At 52.3% G+C, this 22,250-nt stretch overlaps 1 protein-coding gene across 1 annotated transcript; it reads left to right on the plus strand.

Moving 5' to 3' along the window:
- Positions 1-28: 28 nt before the first annotated feature.
- On the plus strand, positions 29-22,157 carry DNAAF1 (dynein axonemal assembly factor 1). Its single transcript, XM_040634364.1, has 11 exons — positions 29-152; positions 2,337-2,472; positions 2,951-3,042; positions 4,629-4,850; positions 4,965-5,131; positions 7,755-7,876; positions 10,679-10,845; positions 13,987-14,318; positions 17,985-18,230; positions 19,614-19,670; positions 20,525-22,157. The coding sequence occupies exons 1-11, from the start codon at positions 29-31 to the stop codon at positions 21,218-21,220; spliced, it is 2,361 nt and encodes a 786-aa protein (XP_040490298.1). The 3' UTR covers positions 21,221-22,157.
- The last annotated feature ends 93 nt before the right edge of the window (positions 22,158-22,250 follow it).

The raw sequence follows: 22,250 nt of genomic DNA on the forward strand, positions 1-22,250 counted from the left end.
CCAGGTGTTCGGTATATCCGGGATAAGCATGTACCCCGAGGTCTCGGAGGCCGTGGTGGACGGGCCGACGGAGCAGGGCTGCGCGCAGGAGCCGGGCGTGGAGGAGTCGGCGGGCGACCACGGGGACGCGGGCCCACGGGGCCGCAAGGAAGGTGCAGACCGCCGCCCCAGGGAGCCGAGGGGGGGCGATGGGCTGCGCCCAGCACCACCCCTAACATTCCCAGCCAGAGATAACAATAGTAATAATAGCAGGGGCCGCAAACACTTTTTAAAGGATGCGTGCCCAGCTCTCACCTCATTTGAGCCGTGCTCCTGCCCTCTGCGGTAGGCACACCTCCCCCCATTTCATGCAGATGAAGAAACTGAGACTTGTAGAGGTTATGGAACTTGCTCCAAAGAGATCACCCTCACGAAGTCAATGACAGAGCAGACTCCTTTTGGACAGTCCGACTCCTGAGCGCAAGCCCTTAACCCAACGCACCCTTCTCCCCACCAACCACCTGTTACATGTTTTGAATGTATCCTTTTATTGCTATCACAATGTAAGATCAAAGGCTCTGGGGACACTGAATTCACAGTGTCCAGTCCAGTGCCTGACCCATGGTAGAGAGTGAATGAGGAGCTGGTGGTTCCCGGGTCAGTGGTTGACTCCTCACCAGTTTCCCAGACAGCCTTCAGCCTCTGCTCCCACTTTGCCTGAGGCCCTAAGGGAGATCTTTTAACGACTAAACTACTTGATTTTGTTTCATTTTTTGAACCCAGTCAACAAACATGGAGCATTGACTGTCCAGGCACGCCCTGATGAAGAGCTGTAGCGAAGCCTTGTAGCTCTCTGGAAAGATAGGATTTGGAGCCACTCACGCTGGGTACAGATGCCGCTCTGCACCTCGCCAGCTTTATGGTCGTCAGCCCAGAGTTTGACCTCTCTTTGGGGGCGGTCTACTCGTCTGTAGGCAGGGATAATTATAATTAGGTTTCTGGGTTACAGTGGGCCATTAATCCACACTAGCTCCTGTTACTCAAGATAATCATTACGTATATTGAGCACCTCCTCTTTCCATATTCCACAGACACTTATCTGGTGCCTCTTGTGGCTGGGCATTGGGCGCAGTGGGAAATGGGTGAGCGTAAGACACAGTCCCACACACGGAGCGTTTAGTCTGGTTCGATAGACCACAGGAACACAGGGCGCAGCAGTCCACAGCTCTTAAAGATTAAGTGCATTTGAACTGGCCAGTTTTGATTGACCTTTAAAAAAAATTAAGTGCCTTTGAATGTGCTCATTCTCTTTGTACCGAAGATATTTTCACCGCTTTTGTTTCTTTTCCTGTGGCTTTTCTTTTGGGCACTTTTAAAAAAGAAGAGAGACCATTATAACCAACACCCTTGTATCATCACTAAGAATTGAAAATAACGAATGTTTTATTATTTTTACTTTAGTCTTTTTAAATTAAAGAAATAAGACATTTCAGATAAAGTTGAGCTCCTTTTGCCCTCCTTCCCCCAATTCTCAGTCCCATTCCCTCCCCCCTTCCCTTGTCTAGAATTTTGTGTGGATCCTTTCAATCACATCTCTCTCTCTCTTTCTCCCCCTCCCTCCCACACATGCTCTCCCCCTCCTCTCTCTCTAGATACATATATAAGTATTATTGTCCTTAAACAGTGCGTAGCATGGGTTTGTATGTTTTTAACTTATATAAATGATATCCTGTGCTTATTATGAAACTTGCTTTATTGTCTCACACACGTTTCTGAGAATTATCCGTATTTATGGATATACCTCCAGTGCATTCTTCTCCAAGGCAGAATACTAATCCATTGTTTTATTTAACCAATCACAATGGGTGAACATTTGCATTGTTGGCAGTCTTTGGCTGTTAAAAGTAATGCAGCAATGAGTATCTGTGTACACCTGTCCTTGTGCACCTGTACCAGAGCTTTCACAGAGGACCTGCCTAGAAGTGAACTTTCCATGGTCCTTACCCATGCTTTACAAATTGTCATACCTAGGGGCGCCTGGGTGGCTCAATCATTGAGTGTCTGCCTTCAGCTCAGGGCGTGATCCCGGCATTCTGGGATGAAGCCCCACATCAGGCTCCTCCGCTGGGAGCCTGCTTCTTCCTCTCCCACTCCCCCTGCTTGTGTTCCCGCTCTCACTGGCTGTCTCTCTCTCTGTCAAATAAATGAATAAAATCTTTAAAAAAACAAAACAAAACAAATTGTCATGCTCAGCAAGAGTACTCATACTAAAAGCAGACACTTATTAATCAAGTTAAAATTGGGCAAACTTTTTATGCATCTCTTGATCTCTGTAGAACAAATCTCTTCTTTTACAGAAATTAATGATCCGAAGGAAATATGTGTGGGTCCTTCTGACACATCGTTACCAAGTGAGCAGAAACAGAGTGGTGACAGCAGGTTGGACAGTCGCTCTGCACACCAGAGAGATGACAAGGAAGATCGTGGCCCCAGGTATGGGGGCACACTGCTCCCAATTATAGTACACATTTCCTGAGAAGATAGACGGTGTCATCGCCCCTTTGTATAGATAAGGAAATTGAGGCTTGCGGAGATTAAATAGTTGGCCCAGTGTCTGAGAATTAGTATCAGAGTCAGAATGGTCCTGCCTCTGTGGCACAATGAACCACAATGTATTAAACTTTAATGCTAGGCCTGGAGCAAGAAACATCAGTAGTTCTTGAGGACACTATTAAAAGTATTTTTATTAGAACATACATTGCAATTTTTAAGAATGCTGAAAGTAATGATATTGGATGAGGCCCTGAAAGGTATACGAAAGAAGAACTTAAAATAGCTTATCGGGAAAAAAAAAAAGTTATCAGACATGTAGGATATTTTGAAATTTGAGGAAGACATGGGTGTGGTAAAGAAGTTTTGGAAAATATTTCACAACTGACAAATGGCAATAAATTTCTTGTTCACTTCACAGAATGACTAAAAGTTTTCTGCAAAAACTCTGCAAGCAACATAAGCTTTATATTACCCCAGCATTGAACGATACACTGTATTTACACTTTAAAGGTAAGAACCTGACAGAGGTATCTCACGTGAGGGGAAAGGCTCTAGTGGTATAAAAGAATTCTTGCTGGGACCCTCTGGAGCTCTCAAAGTACACTTAAGTAGAAATTTCAGAGTTTAGTGAAGATTTGTAAAAAGCAATAATAGTTCCTTGACATGTCTTCTGTGACTGGAGTTTATAAAAGGGGCCACCAACCCTACGGATACCAAGGAAACATGTTGATATCCTTTACTTATACTTTCTGAAGGACTTATAAAGTTTTCAAGCTAGCAGTCAGTGGTGAACACTGGGCTTGGGCGGGATGTGTCTTGAAAGAGGAGGGTGGTCGGTACCTCCCAGATTGGAGAAGCATGAACAGTAGCATCGCGGGGGGCCCGTGTAAACCTCAACTGGGGTTCATAGACCCAGCTTGTTCCAGCAATGATGAAGAGGAGGGACAGCTGCCCCTTCCTCTGAGCTCGGGGTGGCTAACCTACTTCATAGGTCCTCTGTGTGTTCCTTATTTAGTCAGTAAATGTTTACTGAGAGTCTTCTGAGACGCAGAAACGCATATGGCCAAGACATCTGGGGTGTCCTGGGGGACGGGGCAGCCACTGTGAGGCCCACGAAGGGCAGCACACACCCCTTAGAGAAATGCAAGGACTGCTAACCGGTCTCCTCACCTCCGTTGCCCCTTCCAACATGGCAGTGTCGCAGTGCGTGGGACGACTTAGCAGGGCGGTCCCAGGGGCCCCGATATTTAAGAGGTGGGAAGAGGACCCCACGGGTCAGACTTAGTGGAGACAGAAGGTAGAAGAGCTGGGAGGGAGATGTGCGCATATACTCTCCTGCTGCCACGGACCAAATCACCCCCAGACCTAGCAACCTAAAACAAATTCGTTATCTGGTCTGTTTCTGAGGGCCGGGACCTGGGGAATGGTCATTCTGGCTCACCAGGGATACTGCAACTTTTTAATCAAAACTTTTTCAGGCAACAAAAGAAATACCTTTTCAAAGGCTTTGGTAATAGCAGATGAACCATGAATTACAAACTCATAATGAGTTACCAAGGTAAACAGAGTGTTTGTTTTCCTAACCTTAAATTTGGCTCGTAAAATTGAAAAACAGTACAAGACCCACAGTCTGCCCTCGCTCCGGCTTAGCCTGACCCCTTGCTCGTGGCATGGCTTCACTGGGCTGCCTCTTGACTTGGCCCTGCTTTCCTTTGGCTCCTTTCAGGCAGGTCAGGCCTCCCCTCCACCCACTCCCGGCCGGGAAGGGGAGGTGGCCGCTGCAGCGCTAGGCTCCGCCCTCCAGGCCTGGCAATTCCAGCAGAAAGATGCCCTCTAAACCTCCCAGCGGTCAGCAGAGTTGGCCCTGCTTGGCTCAGGGTGACCAGCACAGAGTGGATTGCTGTGACTCAGACTGGCCGCCCAGGGCGCCGTGTGAGGGGACAGTATCCACAGAGGAATGCTCCTCAAAGAAAAGCAGCAGTGGGGGCGCTGGAGGAAGGAGGTGTGGATGGTCGGCAGGTAGTCCACAGCAAGGGTGACCCTGAGCCTTGCGTGTGTGGAGGGGCTTATCCGGCACCCCCCTTCCTTCTCACTAGGTTTTGATCGCATCGAGAACTTGGAAGAGTACACGGGGCTACGCTGTCTCTGGCTGGAGTGCAATGGAATACAGAAGATCGAGAACCTGGAGGCCCAAACCGAGTTGCGTTGCCTCTTCTTACAAGTGAACTTGCTCCATAAAATCGAGAACTTAGAACCTCTGCAGAAACTGGATGCTCTTAACCTCAGCAACAATTACATCAAGACCATTGAAAACCTCTGTAAGCCGTCCCAAGAGGGGTCTTGACGCCATTTTGCCCGCCACTTTCCCCTGGGGGAGGTTCTAAAAGGGTTTCATGCCTTTGTTGCTTACTTCTGCTCACCTCACCTTGCAGCCTGTCTGCCGGTCCTGAACACCCTGCAGATGGCCCACAATCACTTAGAGACTGTGGAAGACATTCAGCATCTAAAGGAGTGTTTGAAACTTTGTGTCCTGGACCTTTCCCACAATAAGCTGAGTGATCCAGAAATCCTGGGCGTCCTGGAAAGCATGCCTGATTTGGTAAAACGTGGATTTTTAGAGACTGAATCTCTCCTCCCCCCCCCCCATTCCCTTCCCCTCCTTTCCTCCAGCCTTCCTCCTTCATCCAGCCTGTCCTCTTGGGGTCTTTCGCTGGAGTAACTGCAACACCAGACATCATGTCATTTCACCCACAGACACTTCAGTGTGGATCTCAGGCAGATAAGCCCTTCTTTTCCTGCTGGGTCCCCCTGCCCTTAACAGGCCAAAGGAACCAGTTCGTTTCTCAGGACTCTGCCACATTCTGGATTTGATTGCTTGCGTCCCATTGTGGCGTCCTGTAATCTGTTCTGCTGGACCCGTATTTCTTGTGAAATGCCAGTGGAGCCGGAGGCTTGTCCCATCCAGGTTCAGTGTTTTTCTGGGAGGGGTGCCGCTGGGTCACGTCGCAGGGCCTGTGATGTCTGCTTCCCTCTCTCGTTTGTAACTTGAAGACAGCCTGATGGAGCTCCGAGGTCATCTGCCTACTGCAGCCAGGATAGAGCCCCATCCGTCCATCTCCAGTCCCGTAGCAGTTGCCTCATGAGTCACTCCTTCAGAAGCCACACGGTGGCCACTGTCCAGCCCTCCTGTTCCTGCCTCGTTTATTAGCTCGAGAGCTTCTCCCACAAGGAACTCCCTCGTCACCTAATGGTTCCCTAGTATATAGTTCACACAGAAAGGCCGTGATGAAGGCTTGGCTCTTTGTTTTTTATTCATGAATTTTCAGAGAAAGGAGCCGAGAACCTAGCAACCACTAATGGTGACAAGGGATGGTTTTGCCTTCCATTGTATCACTATGAGCTCATGGGTTTATGTATACAATATTTGATATGATTTAACCCTTGCTCTCATTTTAATTTTGGATATTCACATGGTCCCATCTTCCGGCCTGTGGCAAGCCCTCCAGGCCACCCCTTCCTGTGTCCTTTTGACTTAACTCTGGTAACCTTTGATGGCTTCCTTGCTTTCTTGTGTGCACATGTTGTCGTGTGCTCTGGGGAACATATTAAAAATAGTACCCCAAAACCCTGAGCTCACTGTTTACTGCTTTCGGTATGGATATGTAAGGGAAAAGTGAGTCGATCTAAAGAAAAATAGTAAGCAAATCATAGTTCGGGAATAATGTTCTGAGTAGATTGTCAAGGAGGAGTAGCTTAGAATCGCCAGCATCCAGCGATAAGATAAAGCTGTATCACATAATACTTTTTTATTTTCTTTTTGCTTATGCCGTAATGAAGTGCCACAGACTGGGTGGCTTAAACAATAGAAATTTATTTTCTCATGATGCCAGAGGGTAGAAGTGGTCCAGGATCACAGTGTTGGGGGGTTGGTTTCTCCCAAGGCCTCTCCCCGTGTCCCATGTCCTCCCATCGTCTCATCTGCATGTCTGCGTCCCAGTCCCCTCTTCTAAGGACGCCAGTCAGGCTGGACCAGGGCCCAGCCTGAGGACTGCGTGTAATCTGAATCACCTCTTTAAAGGCCCTGTGTCCAAATGCAGCCACATTCTGCAGTGCTGGGGTTACGAAGGGAACATATGAATTTGGGGAAGGGGGGCACAGTACAGCCTGAGCCAAAAGCAGTCTGCCTTATAGTTGTTTTGTGATTGTGTTTTCTTTTTTACGATTCATTTACTTATTTGAGAGAAAGAGAGAGCAAGTAAGGGGAGGGGTAGAGGAAGGGAGAGAGAGAATTCCCAGCAGACTCCCTGCTGAGCAAGGAGCCCATTGCGGGACTCGAGCCCATGACTCTGGGATCACGACCTATGCCGAAATCAAGAGTTGGATGTTTAACCAACAGCCGGCCAGGCGCCCCGTTTTGAGATTGCTTTTAACTCCTCTGCCCGCGATGCAGCCCTCAGTCCTTTAGTGCATGCCCTGGGGTATAGAGTGCACCTCTACCCCGCTCCCCCAGCCCCATGGGGAAAATACCATCAGAACGAAGTCTGGGGACTGCTAAACTCGTTTGCAGCATATTTGTTTTCTCCAATAACACAGACCACTTTAGATAAAAAAAAAAACCACTTTCGTGAGTTCAGGCAAACTAGTCTTAAATGTGTCTCCCGCATGTCACCTTGGCTGCTCCCTTCTCTTGAGTGTCACAGGTGGGAAAGGAGGAGACGGGGTTTAAGGACAGGGGATGCTGCACGGGTCCCAATGACATCCAGCAGATGCGTGAGCCTGGCGTGTGGGCGCGCTCCATCCTTTCCCCGTCCATGCTTCCTGTCCTCCCAGCTGCTATGTATGCTTTCCCAAAATGAGTCCTGGCTGGGAAGGAGAGAAAACAATCAATTAGACTGAGGTTAATGTCAGCAAAAAAGCTTGAGTGAGCAAAATAATGTCCTCGCTGAGTTGGACAGGACTTCGGATGTGTTTTCCGAAATTGTTCTGGAAGGACAGTGAGATTTCGGGTCTGGAGTTCAAGTACAAGAAAGGGCTGCTCCATGATCAGGACAGGTCTGATGGCACAAAAGCAAGGAAAACCCCCGGCTTCCCTGATAAAGTCATTGGGAGGTGACGGGGGCACAGGCGTCGTCTTTATGGACTCTCAGAGCGCAGCGCATGTGAACCGTTTGAACCACACCCATGTTTTAGTAATCAGTCTGGTTCTGCCTGTACGCTTGCAGCGCGTCCTGAATCTGATGGGAAACCCCGTGATCAAGCACATCGCTAATTATCGGAAGACAGTCACCGTTCGACTAAAACATTTAACGTACCTGGATGACAGACCAGTTTTCCCAAAGGACAGGTAAGCTGGAGAGAGGCCTATGGATCACACTGTAATATGTCATGTTGAGCACGCTTAATAGTAAACTTGTACACATTTCTGACTTACGAGCATTTTCACACATCATTAAATATTCTTAGGAAACAAGTTTCATGGCTACATTATTGTTTATAATAAGTTATTCCCTGTTTTTGAGCACTTAGTCATAGATTTTTTTTCATAATCCTCTGATAACTATCCCTGCATGTAAGTTTCTGACCTCACTGCTGATTTCCTTAGGGTGGAATTCTAAGAGTTGTATCACTGGATTAAGGACTGCGGTTTGAGCCTTTTTAAAGGTGCTTGTAAATGTTTTCTAATTGTTTTCTAGAAAGTTTGTAACAGTTCATGACTTCACCAGACATAACCATATAAAAGAAACCTTCACCAGGTGAATTGATCAGTGAAGATTGTATCTCATCTTATTTTTGGGGTAACTGATAAAGTCGGGCACTCTTATGTGTTTGTCAGGCAGGTGGAGCTCTTCCTCTGTGAGGACCCCATTTATAACTTCCTCCCAGTTTCCTTTTGGAGGTCCGTTATTGGTTCGTAGGAGCTCTTTTTTCTATTAAGAATACTGAACCCAGGACTGCCATGTGTACTGTCATTACTTTTATATCTGTGTTTTTAACTTAGGTCACTATTCCTACTACCTTAGAATAAAACCTCAGTAACGTGGGCTGCTTGAAGGGAAATGCAATCTAAACTTTAGAGTACATGACATTTAAGAAGCAGCATAGCTGGTGATGTATTTCTTAATTCACAAAGGTAAATGAAACCAATATTTCAAAGAGAAGTGAAAGCCTCTACTCCAACCAGATGGGAAAACAAGACCACCTGCTTCTGGGAAGTTGATGGGGGGCTGATGCCCCCAGTTCCGAGGCACCCAGCCCTGGGGGCAACGGGGGGACACCGAGCAGAGCCTAGGTAATGACTTCAAAGCCCAGCTCTGCAGCCCTGAGCTCCGTTCCCTTGGATGGGCTCGCTAACCTCCCAGCCTCACGTTGCTCATCTGCAGAGTGGGGACAATATGACCATAGGGTCCTTATGAGTAACGGGTGGGATTTGAGAGGTACCGGGATCAGAAGGAGTGAACCAGTGGGAGGGGCTGCGGCTAAGGATTCTGAACCTCCACCAGGGGCGGTGCTAAAAATGGGAACAGGGATAGGAGCCTGGCCCCTTGCGTAGAGCCGCTCTGGTTCAGGGGTCGGACTCACCCCTCTGGTTCAGGGGTGGGTTTGAGTCCTCATTCCTTCCATCCCTAGCGGTCCCACAGCAGCCACTCGCTGTTCTCCCTGCCTGGGGAGCTCCTCACAGGTGTTTACAGGTGTCCACTCACCTGTCTCCTCAGTAAGCCCTCCCTGACCCACCCCTTATCTCAGGAGCACCTTTTCCACCTGGTGTCTCTTTAACTGGATTTCTTTTCTTTGCACACATACTTGTTTCCGTCTTTAGGGTCTATCTGTCCCCATAAAAAGGCAGCTCCGACAGAGTTTCTCTTACCTGCTGTATCCCCAGCCCCCACAACAGTTCTCCCACTTAAAGTGTGCAACTCAATGGTTTCTAGTATATTCACAGAGTTGTGCGACCACCACATCAATTCCAAAATATTTTTATTTCCCCAAAAGAATAACCCTTACTCATTAGCTGATATTCCTCATTCCCCCCTCTGCCAGCCCTTGTCTCTGTGGGTTCTCTTCTATTCTGGATGCCTCGTATCGATGGAATCATACAATATGTGGTCTTGTGTGATTGGCCTCTTTCACTCAGTGTGACAGTTTCAAAGTTCACGAACGTCGTAGTGCGTAGCAGGAACTCATTCCAAAGTAGCGTCCCCAAAGAATATTCCGCTTGGAAGTGCCACGTTTTATCTAGCCATCAGTTGATGGGTTTGGGGGTTGTTTCCACGTTGGGGCTATTGTGAAGGGCGCCGCTACGAATACTCACGTGCAGGCTTTTGCGTGCACGTTTTCAACTCCGTCGAGCAGATACTACAGAGCACGGCGCCGGCCTGTGGGGCAGATGTCGTGGCGCTCCGCTCCGTAGCTGCCGGGCTCTGTTCCAGGCTGGCGGCGCGGCCTGCGTTCCCGGCGGGAGCGGGGGTGCCTGGTGCCGCACCTTCTCGCCCGCTTCTCGTTCTGGCAGGCGTGATGTGCTCTCACGGCCGTAACCCGCAGTTCTGCGATGTCGGAGGTGCTGAGCGCTCGGCCACCTGCCTGTCTTCTTGCTGAGGTGTCTAGGTCATTTCCCGCTGGTTTTCTTTATTGTACTTTTTTTTTTTTTTTGAGTTTTCGTTGTTTGTTTGTTTTGGATATAAGCCATTTATCAGTTATCTTCCCTGCACATATTTTCTCCCAATCCGTGGCTTCTCGTTTCATTCTTTTAAAGTTCCTCTATTTTTAGATGGTGTTGTCTTACATTCATGAGTCGTAGAAGTTCTTTATGTATTCTGCCTACACGTCCCTCAGTAGATGTGTGATCCCACATTCTGTGGGTTGTCTTTTTACTTTGTTTATGGTGTTCTTTGTGTTCCAGACATTTTTAATTTTGACGGCTCTGACTTATTTTTCCTTTTACCGCTGGTGCCGTCGGCATCACGCGGAGAAGGCTCTGCAGACCGTTAAGGAGGGAGGTGTGCGTGTATTAACTGGGATCCTTGCGGCCACACATCCCGTGTGCCTTCAGTCTGGTTTGGGGGAAATGAGCGAGTTTGGTGAGACAGTCTGTTTTGAATTTACTTTTAACCTCCTGAATTTCTGTTTCTCTGTTTGTCCTCATCCACAGAGCTTGTGCAGAGGCCTGGGCCAGGGGCGGGCTTGCCGCTGAGAAAGAGGAGAGACAGCAGTGGGAGAGCAGAGAGCGGAAGAAGATCGAGGACAGCATCGAAGCCCTGGCGATGATCAAGCGGCGAGCGGAAGAGAGAAGGCGGCAGAAAGCCAGCCGGCAGGAAGGTACGCGCCCGGGATGGGAGCAGCTCCCAGGGCTCCGTCTAGACCAGGAATCTGGGCTGCTGAACTTGGTCTTTATTCTCGGGGATTTCTTTCTGACCATTCATTCACACACGTGTGGATCCGTGTGCATGTGGCCTCACCCACGTGCCAAGCGTTGGGAAGAGCCCAGCATTGATAGGCAGTTTCAGTCCACTTTCGGGGATGAAAGCATGGTTGTGTTAAAATAGCCTCAGTTTCCCAAAATAAATAATGTCTTAGTTTTCCAGGACTATCCTAACAAATTACCATAAATTTAGGGGCTTAAAACAACACATTTATCATCACAGTTTTGTAGGTCAGAAGTCTGACGTGAGTCTCATGGGGCTAAAACCAAGGTGTGGGCAGGGCTGCATTCCTTCCAGAAGCTGCCGGGGAGAATCTGTTCTTCCGTCTTTTCCAGCGTCTAGAGGGGCCCTGGGCCTGTGACCCCTCCTCCGCCTTCCTCTGCAGAACCTTCAAATCTCTCTCCAGCTCCGATACCCCGCCCTCCTCTCCTAAGGATCCGTGTGGTGACACTGAGCCCACCCACATAATCTACGATCATCACCCCATCTCGGGGTCCTTAATCTCATCCACAAAGTCCCTTTAACTGCATGAGGTCACATATTGACAGGTTCTGGGATTAGGATGCGGACACCTTTGCGGGGCCAGTATTCCATCCCCCACAAAGGAATATCGTGAATTCATATCAAAGCAGTGTGGTACTATCCTGACTTCATGCTGACCCCACGTAGGGCTGCTGACGGCAGTGACACCAGCCAGCATCTAGACCAGGGGCTTGGTCTGCGCCTTCATCCCGTGTCTCAGCCACACGGTTATTAAGGTTTTCCGTGACTGCTACTGCTCTTTTAAATCCACTGTCTGCACACAGAAAGTTCTCTCTGCCCATGTGGAAGGGAGGGGGATAAAGAAATAGGTTTTGGCACACACGTCGGGCCCACATACGTTCTTGCATGAGGACCAAGGACACAGACATTGTCACAGAAGCCAACAGGGAAAGAACAGGGTTCTGTGCCTCTGAGGAGACCACAGTTTCCCTGGGGAGGTGCAGAGGACTACCAGATGCCCCTGTTTGGAATTCAGTTGTAAACTGGGAAATCGAAGAAGGTTAGCTGGCTTGGGCAACATCACATCAAGAAGGGCCTTGAAAACCAGCCCTGACATGACAGGGAACAGGAGGTCATGGGCCATGAAGTGATGTTAGTGGCATGAGCTTGGTGGCTCATGTGGGGGCAAGGTGGCCCAGTGCTGGGGGGCCACGCAGGGAGCCGCAGCCCTGGTGCCACAGAATCACCGTGGAAAAACATGGAGGCCCTGGACCTTTTTTTTTTTTTTTAAAGATTTTATTTATTTATTCGACAGAGACAGCCAGCGAGAGAGGGAACACAAGCAGGGGGAGTGGGAGAGGAAGAAGCAGGCTCATAGCGGAAGAGCCTGATGTGGGGCTCGATCCCATAACGCTGGGATCACGCCCTGAGCCGAAGGCAGACGCTTAACCGCTGTGCCACCCAGGCGCCCCTGGACCTTTTTTTTAATTGACATGAAATTCACATAAAATTAGCCATTTCGAAGTGGCATTTGGTATATCACAGTGTGATACAAACAGTACCTCTGTCTACCTCCAAAACATTGTCATCACCCTGGAATCAAACCCTGTGCGGGTGAGCAGTGACCCCCATGCTGTCCGCCGCCAGCCCCCAGACCCATGTTTCTGGATGCTTCTTATACATGGAGCTCTCCCCAAGATGTGACATTTTGCGTCTGGCTTCTCTTACCTGGCCTGGTGCTCTGGGAGTTCCTCCAGGTGGTCACACGATCAGTACTTCTTTCCTTTTAATGGCCTCCTTGGCAATTCAGTCCTGTGAACTCAGAATGGCAGCAGCACACCTTCTCTGTGGGACGGACTGTGCTCCCTCTGGTTAGCTCGGACTGGGGCCGACAGCCTGCGCGGTTGTATGAAACCCGCCGAACACTCGAAAGGCTCAGGATCACCCGATTCCTGGCTCGGCAGGACCAGGGAGGCCTGGGAAATGTGAATAAAGCCCAGCTGGTCTATTCCAGGATCTCAGAACCTGTCTCCCCAGCTTGCCCTCTCTCACCCAGTTTCAAGATTCTGTCTACGCCCGGGTTAATGTAAATGAAGCCCCCTGCCTCCCCAGTCTACTGCCCCAAATCTGGAACTCAGAGTCACCTGCCCACACCCTATGTCCCTGGCCAGCATCTGGTAAAGGCTTCCAGGGAGAGAGTGAATCCTGGGTCTGTGCTGGTCCAAGCCTGGCGCAGGATCCTAGGGACGGTCCTCAGGCCACCTTGATAAGAACCCCTTCCTCATCCTGTACCCAGTAGAGGAGCTCGAGTCTCCATGTGACACATATTTACTGTTTCTCACCTAATTACAAAACGTGAACACACCACACATAGAAAACAAGAAAGCACCGGTAATAACAAATTGTAGCAAGAACCACTCAGTACTTAGCGTGAGCATTTCCTGGCTTTTCCCCATGCATGTAACATTTATGGATTTTTACAGAAAAATGGCATAATTATTTTGCTTTCTGCCTATTGTTTTAAATTAGCATACCATATTTTCCATAAAGTCGACGTTCTCCTATAGCATTCTTCTGTTCCAAACTTTTTATTTTGGTATTTTTCAGTTTCAGAAAAGCTGAAAGAATAGTAAAACAAACAGCTGTATGGTGCCCGCTTAGATTAGATGGTGTTCAGTATTCTCTCGCACACACGCACACACGCACACACGCACACACGCACGCGCACTCCTGTTCTGCCGAGCCATTTCAAAGTCAAGGTAGACATCATGGCCCTTAAATCCCAATGTTTCCGCGCCCATCTCCTAAGAGCCCCCGCACGGTCTCCTTCAAGGCGTGTCCTGTGCCACTAGACGGATGTGCTGAGCGCCACCCCCCATGGACACTAAGCTCTGCTTCCTCAGCGCTCAGCACACTTTGACGGACACCTTCGCTGCGTCCCCGACAGTCCCCCGAGCTCACCCCCAGCAGTTCGCTGCGTGTCCCCGAGAGACGTGCAGACCCCCCTGTCCTCCCAGGCCATTTCCTGGCTCACCCTTGGACTTCTCTTGTTCAGGGGAGGAGCCGGCGCCGGAGGAGAGCAAGAATGTGGATGGCAGTGTGTCAGGGAAGGAAGAGCCTCGTGAGGAGGGGGAGAGGCGGCAGAAAATGGAGCAGTTTGTCAGTGAGAGCTTCGAGGCCAGGGATGAGCTATTCCCGGAGAAGTCGGGTCTGGTGGCGGTCAGCAGAGAGACCGAAGGCCAGGAGCCGGCGGGGCTGTGCCTGGAGGAGGCCCTGAAGCCGGCCACCCCCGGAGCTGCCTGCGAAGGTAAGGAACTCAGGGCGGCACGGATGCACCCCCGGGGTCCAGCCTCTGAGCCGCGCACCTGCGGGGTGTTTCCGATGGCTGTGCCTTTAGGATAAAGTACACGTGTTGTCTCATGTGCTAGAGCAGCACTGCCCATGGAGATATAGTGGGGCCGGTACTGCGTTTTCTAGTGAACAGAGTAAAAAAGGCATGGGTGAAACACCAACATTCTATTTTAATTGAACCCAACATACCTAAAATATAATCACTTGAATCAGTGTAAAATTCTTCATGAGATACTTGTATTGGCACCGCGTCTTCAAAGCCCAGTGTGTCTTCGACGCGGCACATCTCAGTGCCGATGCTGCCTGTTCAATGCTTCCGGGGAGATGGAGTCCCGCTAGGAGGAAGGAGTTGTTTAACGCTGCTTCAGTTGTAAAATGTAAGTGAATTAAAAATAAAAACCAAGTAAGAACTTCAGTGCCTCAGGAGTACCGGTCCCATGTCCGGTGCCCAGGAGCCAGCCCTCCGTGGCCGTGGCCGTGGCCGCCGCAGTGGACGATGTAGCTGTGGGCAAAGCAGGCCCCCTGGTGGGGTCTGCCACGCTCCCTGGGTCCCTCTGACTCACGGATAAACCCAGGACTTGCCCGGGACGCTGGCCCATTGCTGTGGCGCGGGTGAAGGTGAGCCGGACCTAGGGCAGGCCCATCTGTAGGGCCTTGAGAGACGGGGAACGGCTTGTCCCCCTGAGCAGCATGTGGGGTCTGTTGGGGGAGCTCAGCTGTTTGGCCCAGAACACAGGTTCCCAGAAGGAAGGTCCCCACTGTCTGGGAGAGAACTTCAGAGTAACCCTGTCTGCAGAGCGCCAAGAACACCAGCCAGAGGGGCAAGGGCCACAGCCCAGGGTGCCAGGCATGGCTGAATTCTCTTTCCAGATAAAGGATTTGGACAGAGCAGACCACCTACGGTGCTTAACCCCAAGGAGGCCCACCCCACTCCCTCCTCCAAATAGTGCCCGTCCACGGGGATTTAGAGCCACATCCTCTTCTCCAGTAACACCTGAAAAACCTATCTCGTAGGCCAGTCTTTCACAGGCTGTGTGCGGGAAATAAAAATGCACAGTAGGAAGGGGGTGTATGTAGGGAGGGATGGACCTGACCCCCTTCAGGAACTCAGGGACACCGTTCTTGTGGCACTGAGCCCCAGGAATTCCCCAGGGATCCCGGCCAAGGGAGCAAGGGGCCATGGATGGAAAAGAGGAAGGAGCATGAGGGACAAGTGCGCTCACAGGGCAGGCCCAGCCCCCGGGCGACGCAGGAGGGAAGAGTCCTGTGTGAAGGGCCACGGCCACAGTCACGGAAAGAGAAGAGTGCTCCCTGGTGTTCGGCTCACCTCTGCAGGTGCTGGTTTCAGCTCTCCAGACTTCGCCACGAGGCTGGAATGCTGCTCTGAGAAGCACGACTTGTTTTGAATAACTTTTTCCTTAGGAAACACTCGTGGGCTGCTTTGTACCACCGCGAGCTGGCTTCGCTGCATGGGGCTGCCAACCCCCCACGGCCTGGTCATCCTTGTTTTCTGGACGAGAATGTCTACCAAAAGGGTCCTGTTTTCCCTCCAGCTTCCCACAGGTGGAGACGGGACAGGCCTTATTGTTTAAAAGGTGCAACAGTGGCGTGACCATGTGCTGCTGAGCGGGTGTCACCACGCACTCCCCCGCATGCTCGCCCCTCCGGGAGCCTTTGCTTGGAAGCTGCACCTGGTATGGGAGCAGAGTGGCCTGAGAGGGACCCCAGCTTTTGTCTTCCCGAACGGATGGAGGCACATTTGAAGAGGAGCTGGCTGACCGCAGCAGCCGTGGTCTAGAGCGCGAGACACAGCCAGCTCTGTTTACCCAACATGCGTGGGTGGGCGGCGATGACCAGAGCTTCCCAGGCTGGACTTGCGGGGACCCCATTGTATGCAAGTGGAAAGAGAGGCTCAGAGGGGTGAAGTAACCTGCTCCAGTGGAGAGCGAGCACACGGAGGATGAGGGGATTGAAGGCAGCACCACCTCTGGAGACCAAACCTCACCCATCCTCGCTCCGCCCGCCCCAGCCTCTACTCTCTGCCCCTCCTGAGCTCACCCCTCTGGGTGTCGGCGGCCCGAGAGGTAAACTGGGCTGGCAGAGCAAGGAGATCCTTCTTCCGCTTTGATTCAAATGACTCAGCCCCAAGAAAGGCGAATCTACATATAAAAACCTTCTGTTCAAAAAAATTACTTTCCATTTGTCTTTCCTGCATTGGACCGTCTTTCCTCATAGGTGAAGGATGGGGGCACGAGGAGCTAACCGACGTGAGCAGTTCTGCTGCATTTTCTGTGCAAAGTCTGGGTCCTCCTCCTGCAATCAGGAGTCACTGGGGGCTCGCGGAGCAGAGTCAGGACTCGGAGCCTGAGTCATCTCCCCATCCCCGTTGGGAAGTCTGCATCTCAGGGCAGAGAGCACGTGCACCATCGTGGAAATCACAGCCTCTCCCGCCTCTTATTCCATTCACCCTAGAAGGGCCTTGGCTGCTGTCTGGTGGTCCCCAACATGGTCCAAGAACCACACAGGGATTTCACTAAGACACACTGTGTGCAGGTGAGGCAGTGCGGGTTCTAGACCGATCCCCTGAGGTCAAAGCCACGTCCCACCCCTCCATCAGCTAAGTGACCTCAGGCAAACCTCAAAACCTCTGGGAGCCTGTTTCAGCCTCTGTGAAATGGAAACTGTCTCTGCCACAGATTGAATGATGCATGTCAGCCATGCCCCCAATAATTGTTCATCTCTTCCCTGCTTTACCTTTTTCCAAAACAAAGCCTAAGCAGATCGCTTTTAGGAAACAAAGGGACTCAGCTGCTGCCTTGACAAGCTTCTGGTGGCTGGGAAGTTGGAGACTACGGCACCATGAGCAGGAAAGGGGTGCAGGAGGAAGGGCTGGCCGAAGGGGAAGCAGACCAAGGTAGTAATTACAAGCACCAAATAGGAGAAGCCACAGGGATGGCCACGTGGAGACCATGACTGCTGGGCCTAGTGAGGGAAGGGCTTGGGGTCATCCACAACAGCAACCACAGATACCTCTGGGGCTCTCTAGGCCAAACTGGACACACCGGACCTATGTGTGATGAGGAAAGCTGAGCCATGGATCTCTAACAACGGAAGCCACAAGACTGAAGAGCAGCGGGAGAACAGGACCCAAGGATAGGCTTGGGGACCTCAAAAAGTGGGAGCCTGGAGTAGGAAGAGGAACCCATCCCAATTTCATGTTTGCAGGCCACCCTGCGTTATTTATTTTTTAAGATTTTATTTATTTGAGAGAGAGAGAGACGGAGATAGCAAGAGAGAGCACAGCGGGGAGGAGACAGAGACGCAGACTCCCCGCTGAGCAGGGAGCACAATGTGGGGCCCAATCCCAGGACCCTGAGATCGTGACCTGAGCCAAAGGCAGACGCTTTACGGACTGAGCCACACAGGTGTCCCATCCCTTCGTTATTTAGTGGGCCTCCCTGACACTCGCACTGCCACTGGGGACAGGCGGTCCCCGCGGGTGGTGGGCTCAGCCCCTCCTGGACTCTCCAGCCTGCCTCCCCTCCACCTCCCCAGGCGGCCTTCATCTCCTTGCCCACCAGCCAGGCCTTTCCCGGCACTTGTGTATTCTGCCTGCTCCCTGGCTGGTACTTTCATCTTGTTGGAGTCAGGGCCACATTCCAGCAAGAAGGTGGCTCTCCTCCTCCTCTCCTTTCTCTTTAGACAGAACCCTGTCCTAACCTGGGAATTCTCGTGGCTTCTGTCCCAGGGACTGGCCTCCCTCTGCTCACGCTTGTCAGCCTGATCGCTGCGCATAAAACTCGCCCCAAGGTGAATAACCCTGTGTTGTTGTTCTCAGAACCGCCCCCCCAGACCGTGGTCGCCGGGGGTGAAGCAGGCACAGAACTGGGCGGAGACGATGATTTAGAAACCATCACACTGGAGGTGAAGGAGAAGTTCCTCATCGACGTACGTAAATAGTCTGGAGAGAAGGGTCTGCTTCACAGTTGGTATCAGATCCCATAGAAACCTTCCAAATCCTCACTAACCAAAGTGTGCTCCGTGGCCAATGGGCTTGACATCCCCGAGCCGGTTGGAATTCAATCCAGACTGGGCCAGACCTGCCTTGTAACACGATGTCCCCCGGTGTTCATACACGTGTGTGTTCGAGATTGAGCGGGGCTGGCCCAGATGTTGCCCCTCCAGCTCCCTCTATGAAACCTGATTTGTTTTGCCCGAAGTCACACAGCAAAGTAACTCTGTCTAGCAAGCCTTCTACAGAATTGTTAAGACCGTGACATTTATCAGTGGGGCCTCCACTGCTCCCTGGCCAGCTGTGTAGCCTGTTGCCACTCGGGCTTCCTGATGGGGGGCCCGTGTGGCCTGGAGAACGCCCTTCCTCCCGGCTCTTCCCGTATGGGGAACGGTCACTGGAGCGGCTACCATGGGAGTTCACGCATTTCCTCAAGACCCCCAGGAAGTGTGCCTGGGGGGGACAAGGAGTGGGGAGGCATCTGTCACCCCCTGAGCCTCACGGCCAGCAGGCAGCTGGGGCTCACTCGGGGCCCCGGGAAGGACGGCCAGCAGCTTTGCCTGCCCCCACCCACTTCCCTGGTAAACCGCACAGCTTCACATGGCTCAGTAGACTCGCACTGAGCACAATGTTCAGAGTGGGCTCCCAGCTTTCGGAGCCCATGAATAGTAAGAAACAACACTGGGGAGAGAGAACCAGCTATGTCTGGGACAACCAATAGAACGTAGGTTCTTATCCTGCCTGGCACTGTTCTAGACAGATGATGGATTGATTGAACCTTCCTGTAACTCTAAGAGGAGACAGAAACAGAGAGGCAAAGCAACTTGCCCAAGGCTCCACAGCCAAGCCATGGTGGGGCAGGAATACTACGCGAGGCAGTGCGGCTCCGGAGTTCCTCCATCGAACCGCCCACTGTGCTGCTTGCCCCACGTGCTGGCCTGCTGGCTATGGAGGAAGAGACAACCATCCACAAACCCACGACACAAGCCCCCCCACCTCCAGCCCCGGTCGTGGGGAGTCCTGAACCATACTCATGTTACACCACACAGAGTCCTAAGCAGTGCCTTTGGTTTGGGCCCCATCGTTTCCCCCAGAGGCGCTGGCTGGGTCTTTGATGACAGAGGCATTCCTGCCCACCTCCTTCATCACTGAGGTCTGGACACACGGGGTGGCGCTATGTGTGTGCTGTGAGTGTGCACGGCTCGCCTGAGGGCTTCGGGTCCTTCCTCGTTCCTCCTGCATGCTCTGCTTGCACACGACCCTGACTCGCGGGACCCTGTGCATGCCACCTGGTGACAGGGGCTCATTTGTTCTTCTAGGACCTGCCCGACTTGGAAGACGCTGACACAGGCGAGCCTCTGGAAGGCCAGGACGAGGTCACCAGCCCCGTGTCCCCACATCAGCCTGATGTCACTGTCACCCCGGTCCTGTTACAAAGCACAGATCCTTCACACACGTCAGGCACCCCCACACCCCTGCACCCCTGGGTCTCCCCTCTCCAAAGCAAAAGCAGCTGCTCACTCACGTGAGGTCTTACAATTAAGCCCTTGGGTCTTCCTGAACACACATCGGGCACTGATCTTTAATAACTGTTCACTGTATATGATTACCTGGGAACAATGTTCTGTCCTGAGGTGGCAGACATTCATTTCCGGAATGCCTGTCCTGTAGCGACGCACAGACGGGGAAGGGGAGTGTCCGAGGCAGAATGAGGGGGGGGGCTTCTCTCACATGGACCAGCACTGCTGGGGCCTGTGTGCGAGCACACTGTACGATACCATCTCTGGGCAGGAGCTCAATGCCAAGGAAGGAAGCACACACGAGCCCACAGTTCCCGTGGACAACTCCTCTCCAAGGAGGCCACGTCCTATGGAGCATATGTCAGCCGGAGGCTGAGGCTCCAAGTGGAGCCAACTCAGAGCCCCGGGAGGGTGTTGGAGTGGCAGGTGCAGAGCGGGCGAGGGGAGTGTGGCTGAACCCCCGACATAGAGCCGGACAGGAGTCCTGCTGGAGAGCTCACCACCCCTTCGGGGGATCCGGAATGGCTGCCCAAAGGGATTGGTCCTGAGGCCTCACTTCTGGGAGGGGAAAGTGTGGGGCTCCCTCGGTCTTTCTTGTACATGACGAAAGAGTATTTTATGATCAAATAAAAAAGCAGCATCAGCACTGGGCATTTTATGGTGACCATGATGAAAGCAGAAACGTTCACACGTCTTTTTTCTCTTAACAGATGTGCCTTCCAAAGGTTACAGCCATCTCGAGCTTGAGTGATGACAGTGACCCTGAACCGGACTATTACTCATTCCCAGTACCGGCAGACACCCCAGACGCCCTTTCAAACATATTCGCAATCCCCAGGGACACCTCGAGGAAGGCTGACACACCTTTCACCAACATATTTAAAGCAGCAGCCGAGAGGGACTCAGAGACGCCAAATAGAGACACCAAGTCCCCACGCCCGCTGATCCAGGAGCTCCACAGCAAGGAAGCTTCGGGCCAGCCACCGATGCCCCCAACTTGCCAATGGGATGCCACACCACCCCCTTCCAGTGAGGACGGGCACAGTGACCTTCTTCCAGCCTCCCCCCCAGGTAACACCACCTACTTGCAAGACCACAGGGGCCCAGGCTTGGATGGGGGGAATGGAACTGCTGCTACCCGATCCCGGGGTGGCGGGCAGCCGACAGGTTGGAGAGGCCACGGAGAGCGCTGTAGATCATGTCCCTGCTTACGGCTGCTTGCTGGCCTGGGCCGAGAAGCCGCAGAGCCGACCCGCTCCTGGTCAGGCGGGTTGGCCTCACCAGGGCTCCTGATGGCCACGTGGGTCTTGGTGGGGCTCGTGAACCTGTGTTTTCACCCCCGTCCTCACTGCCTGATCCTCGGCCTCTCCAGAACCAGGCTTCTGAGGGTGGGCAGGCTCTGCTGACACGACAGGGAGTGTGGGACAAAATGAGGGTGACTGCTGGCCTGAGGGTGGAGGATGGGGTGAATGCTGAGGCAGTGGTGCTGGTGGGGAAGGGAGGCTCACCGGGCAGGGGGTGGCCAGAGCGCCTGGCTGGGTGAGGCAAGTCACAAGCTGACCGGTCAGCCTGGCCTGGCGCTGGGGGCCCATGCACACCGCCAGGGAGAGGCACATGTGGGGAAAGCAGGGTATTGTTCATAGGTAACGAGCCAAACGGGGCGGGGTGGGATGATTAGTTCAGTCTCTGGGCCTCTGCTGAGCCCAGGCGAGTCCTGACCTCGCGTGACACTAGCCGGTAGCCAGGCTTCTTTCTCAACACCAGCTTGCGCGCCTTACTCAAAGCCTGCACGCACAAGAAGAGGGGCTGACCACAGGTCCCGAGAACACAGCTACCTTGTCTCCTAACTCCTTAGGAAACGTCACTGACGAGAATGAGGCACGATCTGAGATGGAGCTCGCCGAGCCCAAGGTGGGAGAAGACCGGGAGGACATTGAATTTGGCTTGGACTGAACCCCAAAGTGGCCCTTCTGCCCCTAGGCTAATGGGGACAGCGAGCCGGCAGCTAGGGTCCCCCCCTCCATGGGCACGGGTCACCCCCTTGGCTGGGCTCCCCTTCCTTCCGGAGTCGCAGTTCCTGAGAGCGCTCGGGCCTCGGCTCCCCCTCTGCGGGCATCTCTGCAAGTAGGAACAGTGGTGTTCCTGCCCTGGAAGCAGAACTCGACCTCCCCCGGTCCCTGTGGCATAGGCCGTGCGACTGAGCATTACAGACATTTCGGTACCCACGTGAGTCAACGTGCTATTGGATTATTTCACATCCGCGCGAGTCCTGTGTGATTCCTTTCACCAGGCGCCACTCTTCACGTGTGGTGAGAAATCTAGATCAAATCCCGGTGTCCCGTGACATTCTGAGGGGCTCTTTTCCCCACAAGGGAGCAGAATCTTCCAGAGCCACACGCTTCAGAGGCGAGTTTAGGCATTACACATCACGAGCTG

Source organism: Ursus maritimus, unplaced genomic scaffold (genome assembly GCF_017311325.1).
Source record: "Ursus maritimus isolate PB19 unplaced genomic scaffold, ASM1731132v1 scaffold_19, whole genome shotgun sequence".
NCBI lineage: Eukaryota > Metazoa > Chordata > Mammalia > Carnivora > Ursidae > Ursus > Ursus maritimus.

Bases quoted from the DNA above. Each gene is read 5' to 3' on its own strand.
- DNAAF1 (XM_040634364.1), top strand. From the start codon at position 29: ATGTACCCCGAGGTCTCGGAGGCCGTGGTGGACGGGCCGACGGAGCAG. The intron at 5,132-7,754 runs GTAAAACGTGGA...GTACGCTTGCAG, and splicing joins TGGAAAGCATGCCTGATTTG to CGCGTCCTGAATCTGATGGG. The intron at 14,319-17,984 runs GTGCCTTTAGGA...CTTTCTCTTTAG, and splicing joins GCGGGGTGTTTCCGATGGCT to ACAGAACCCTGTCCTAACCT.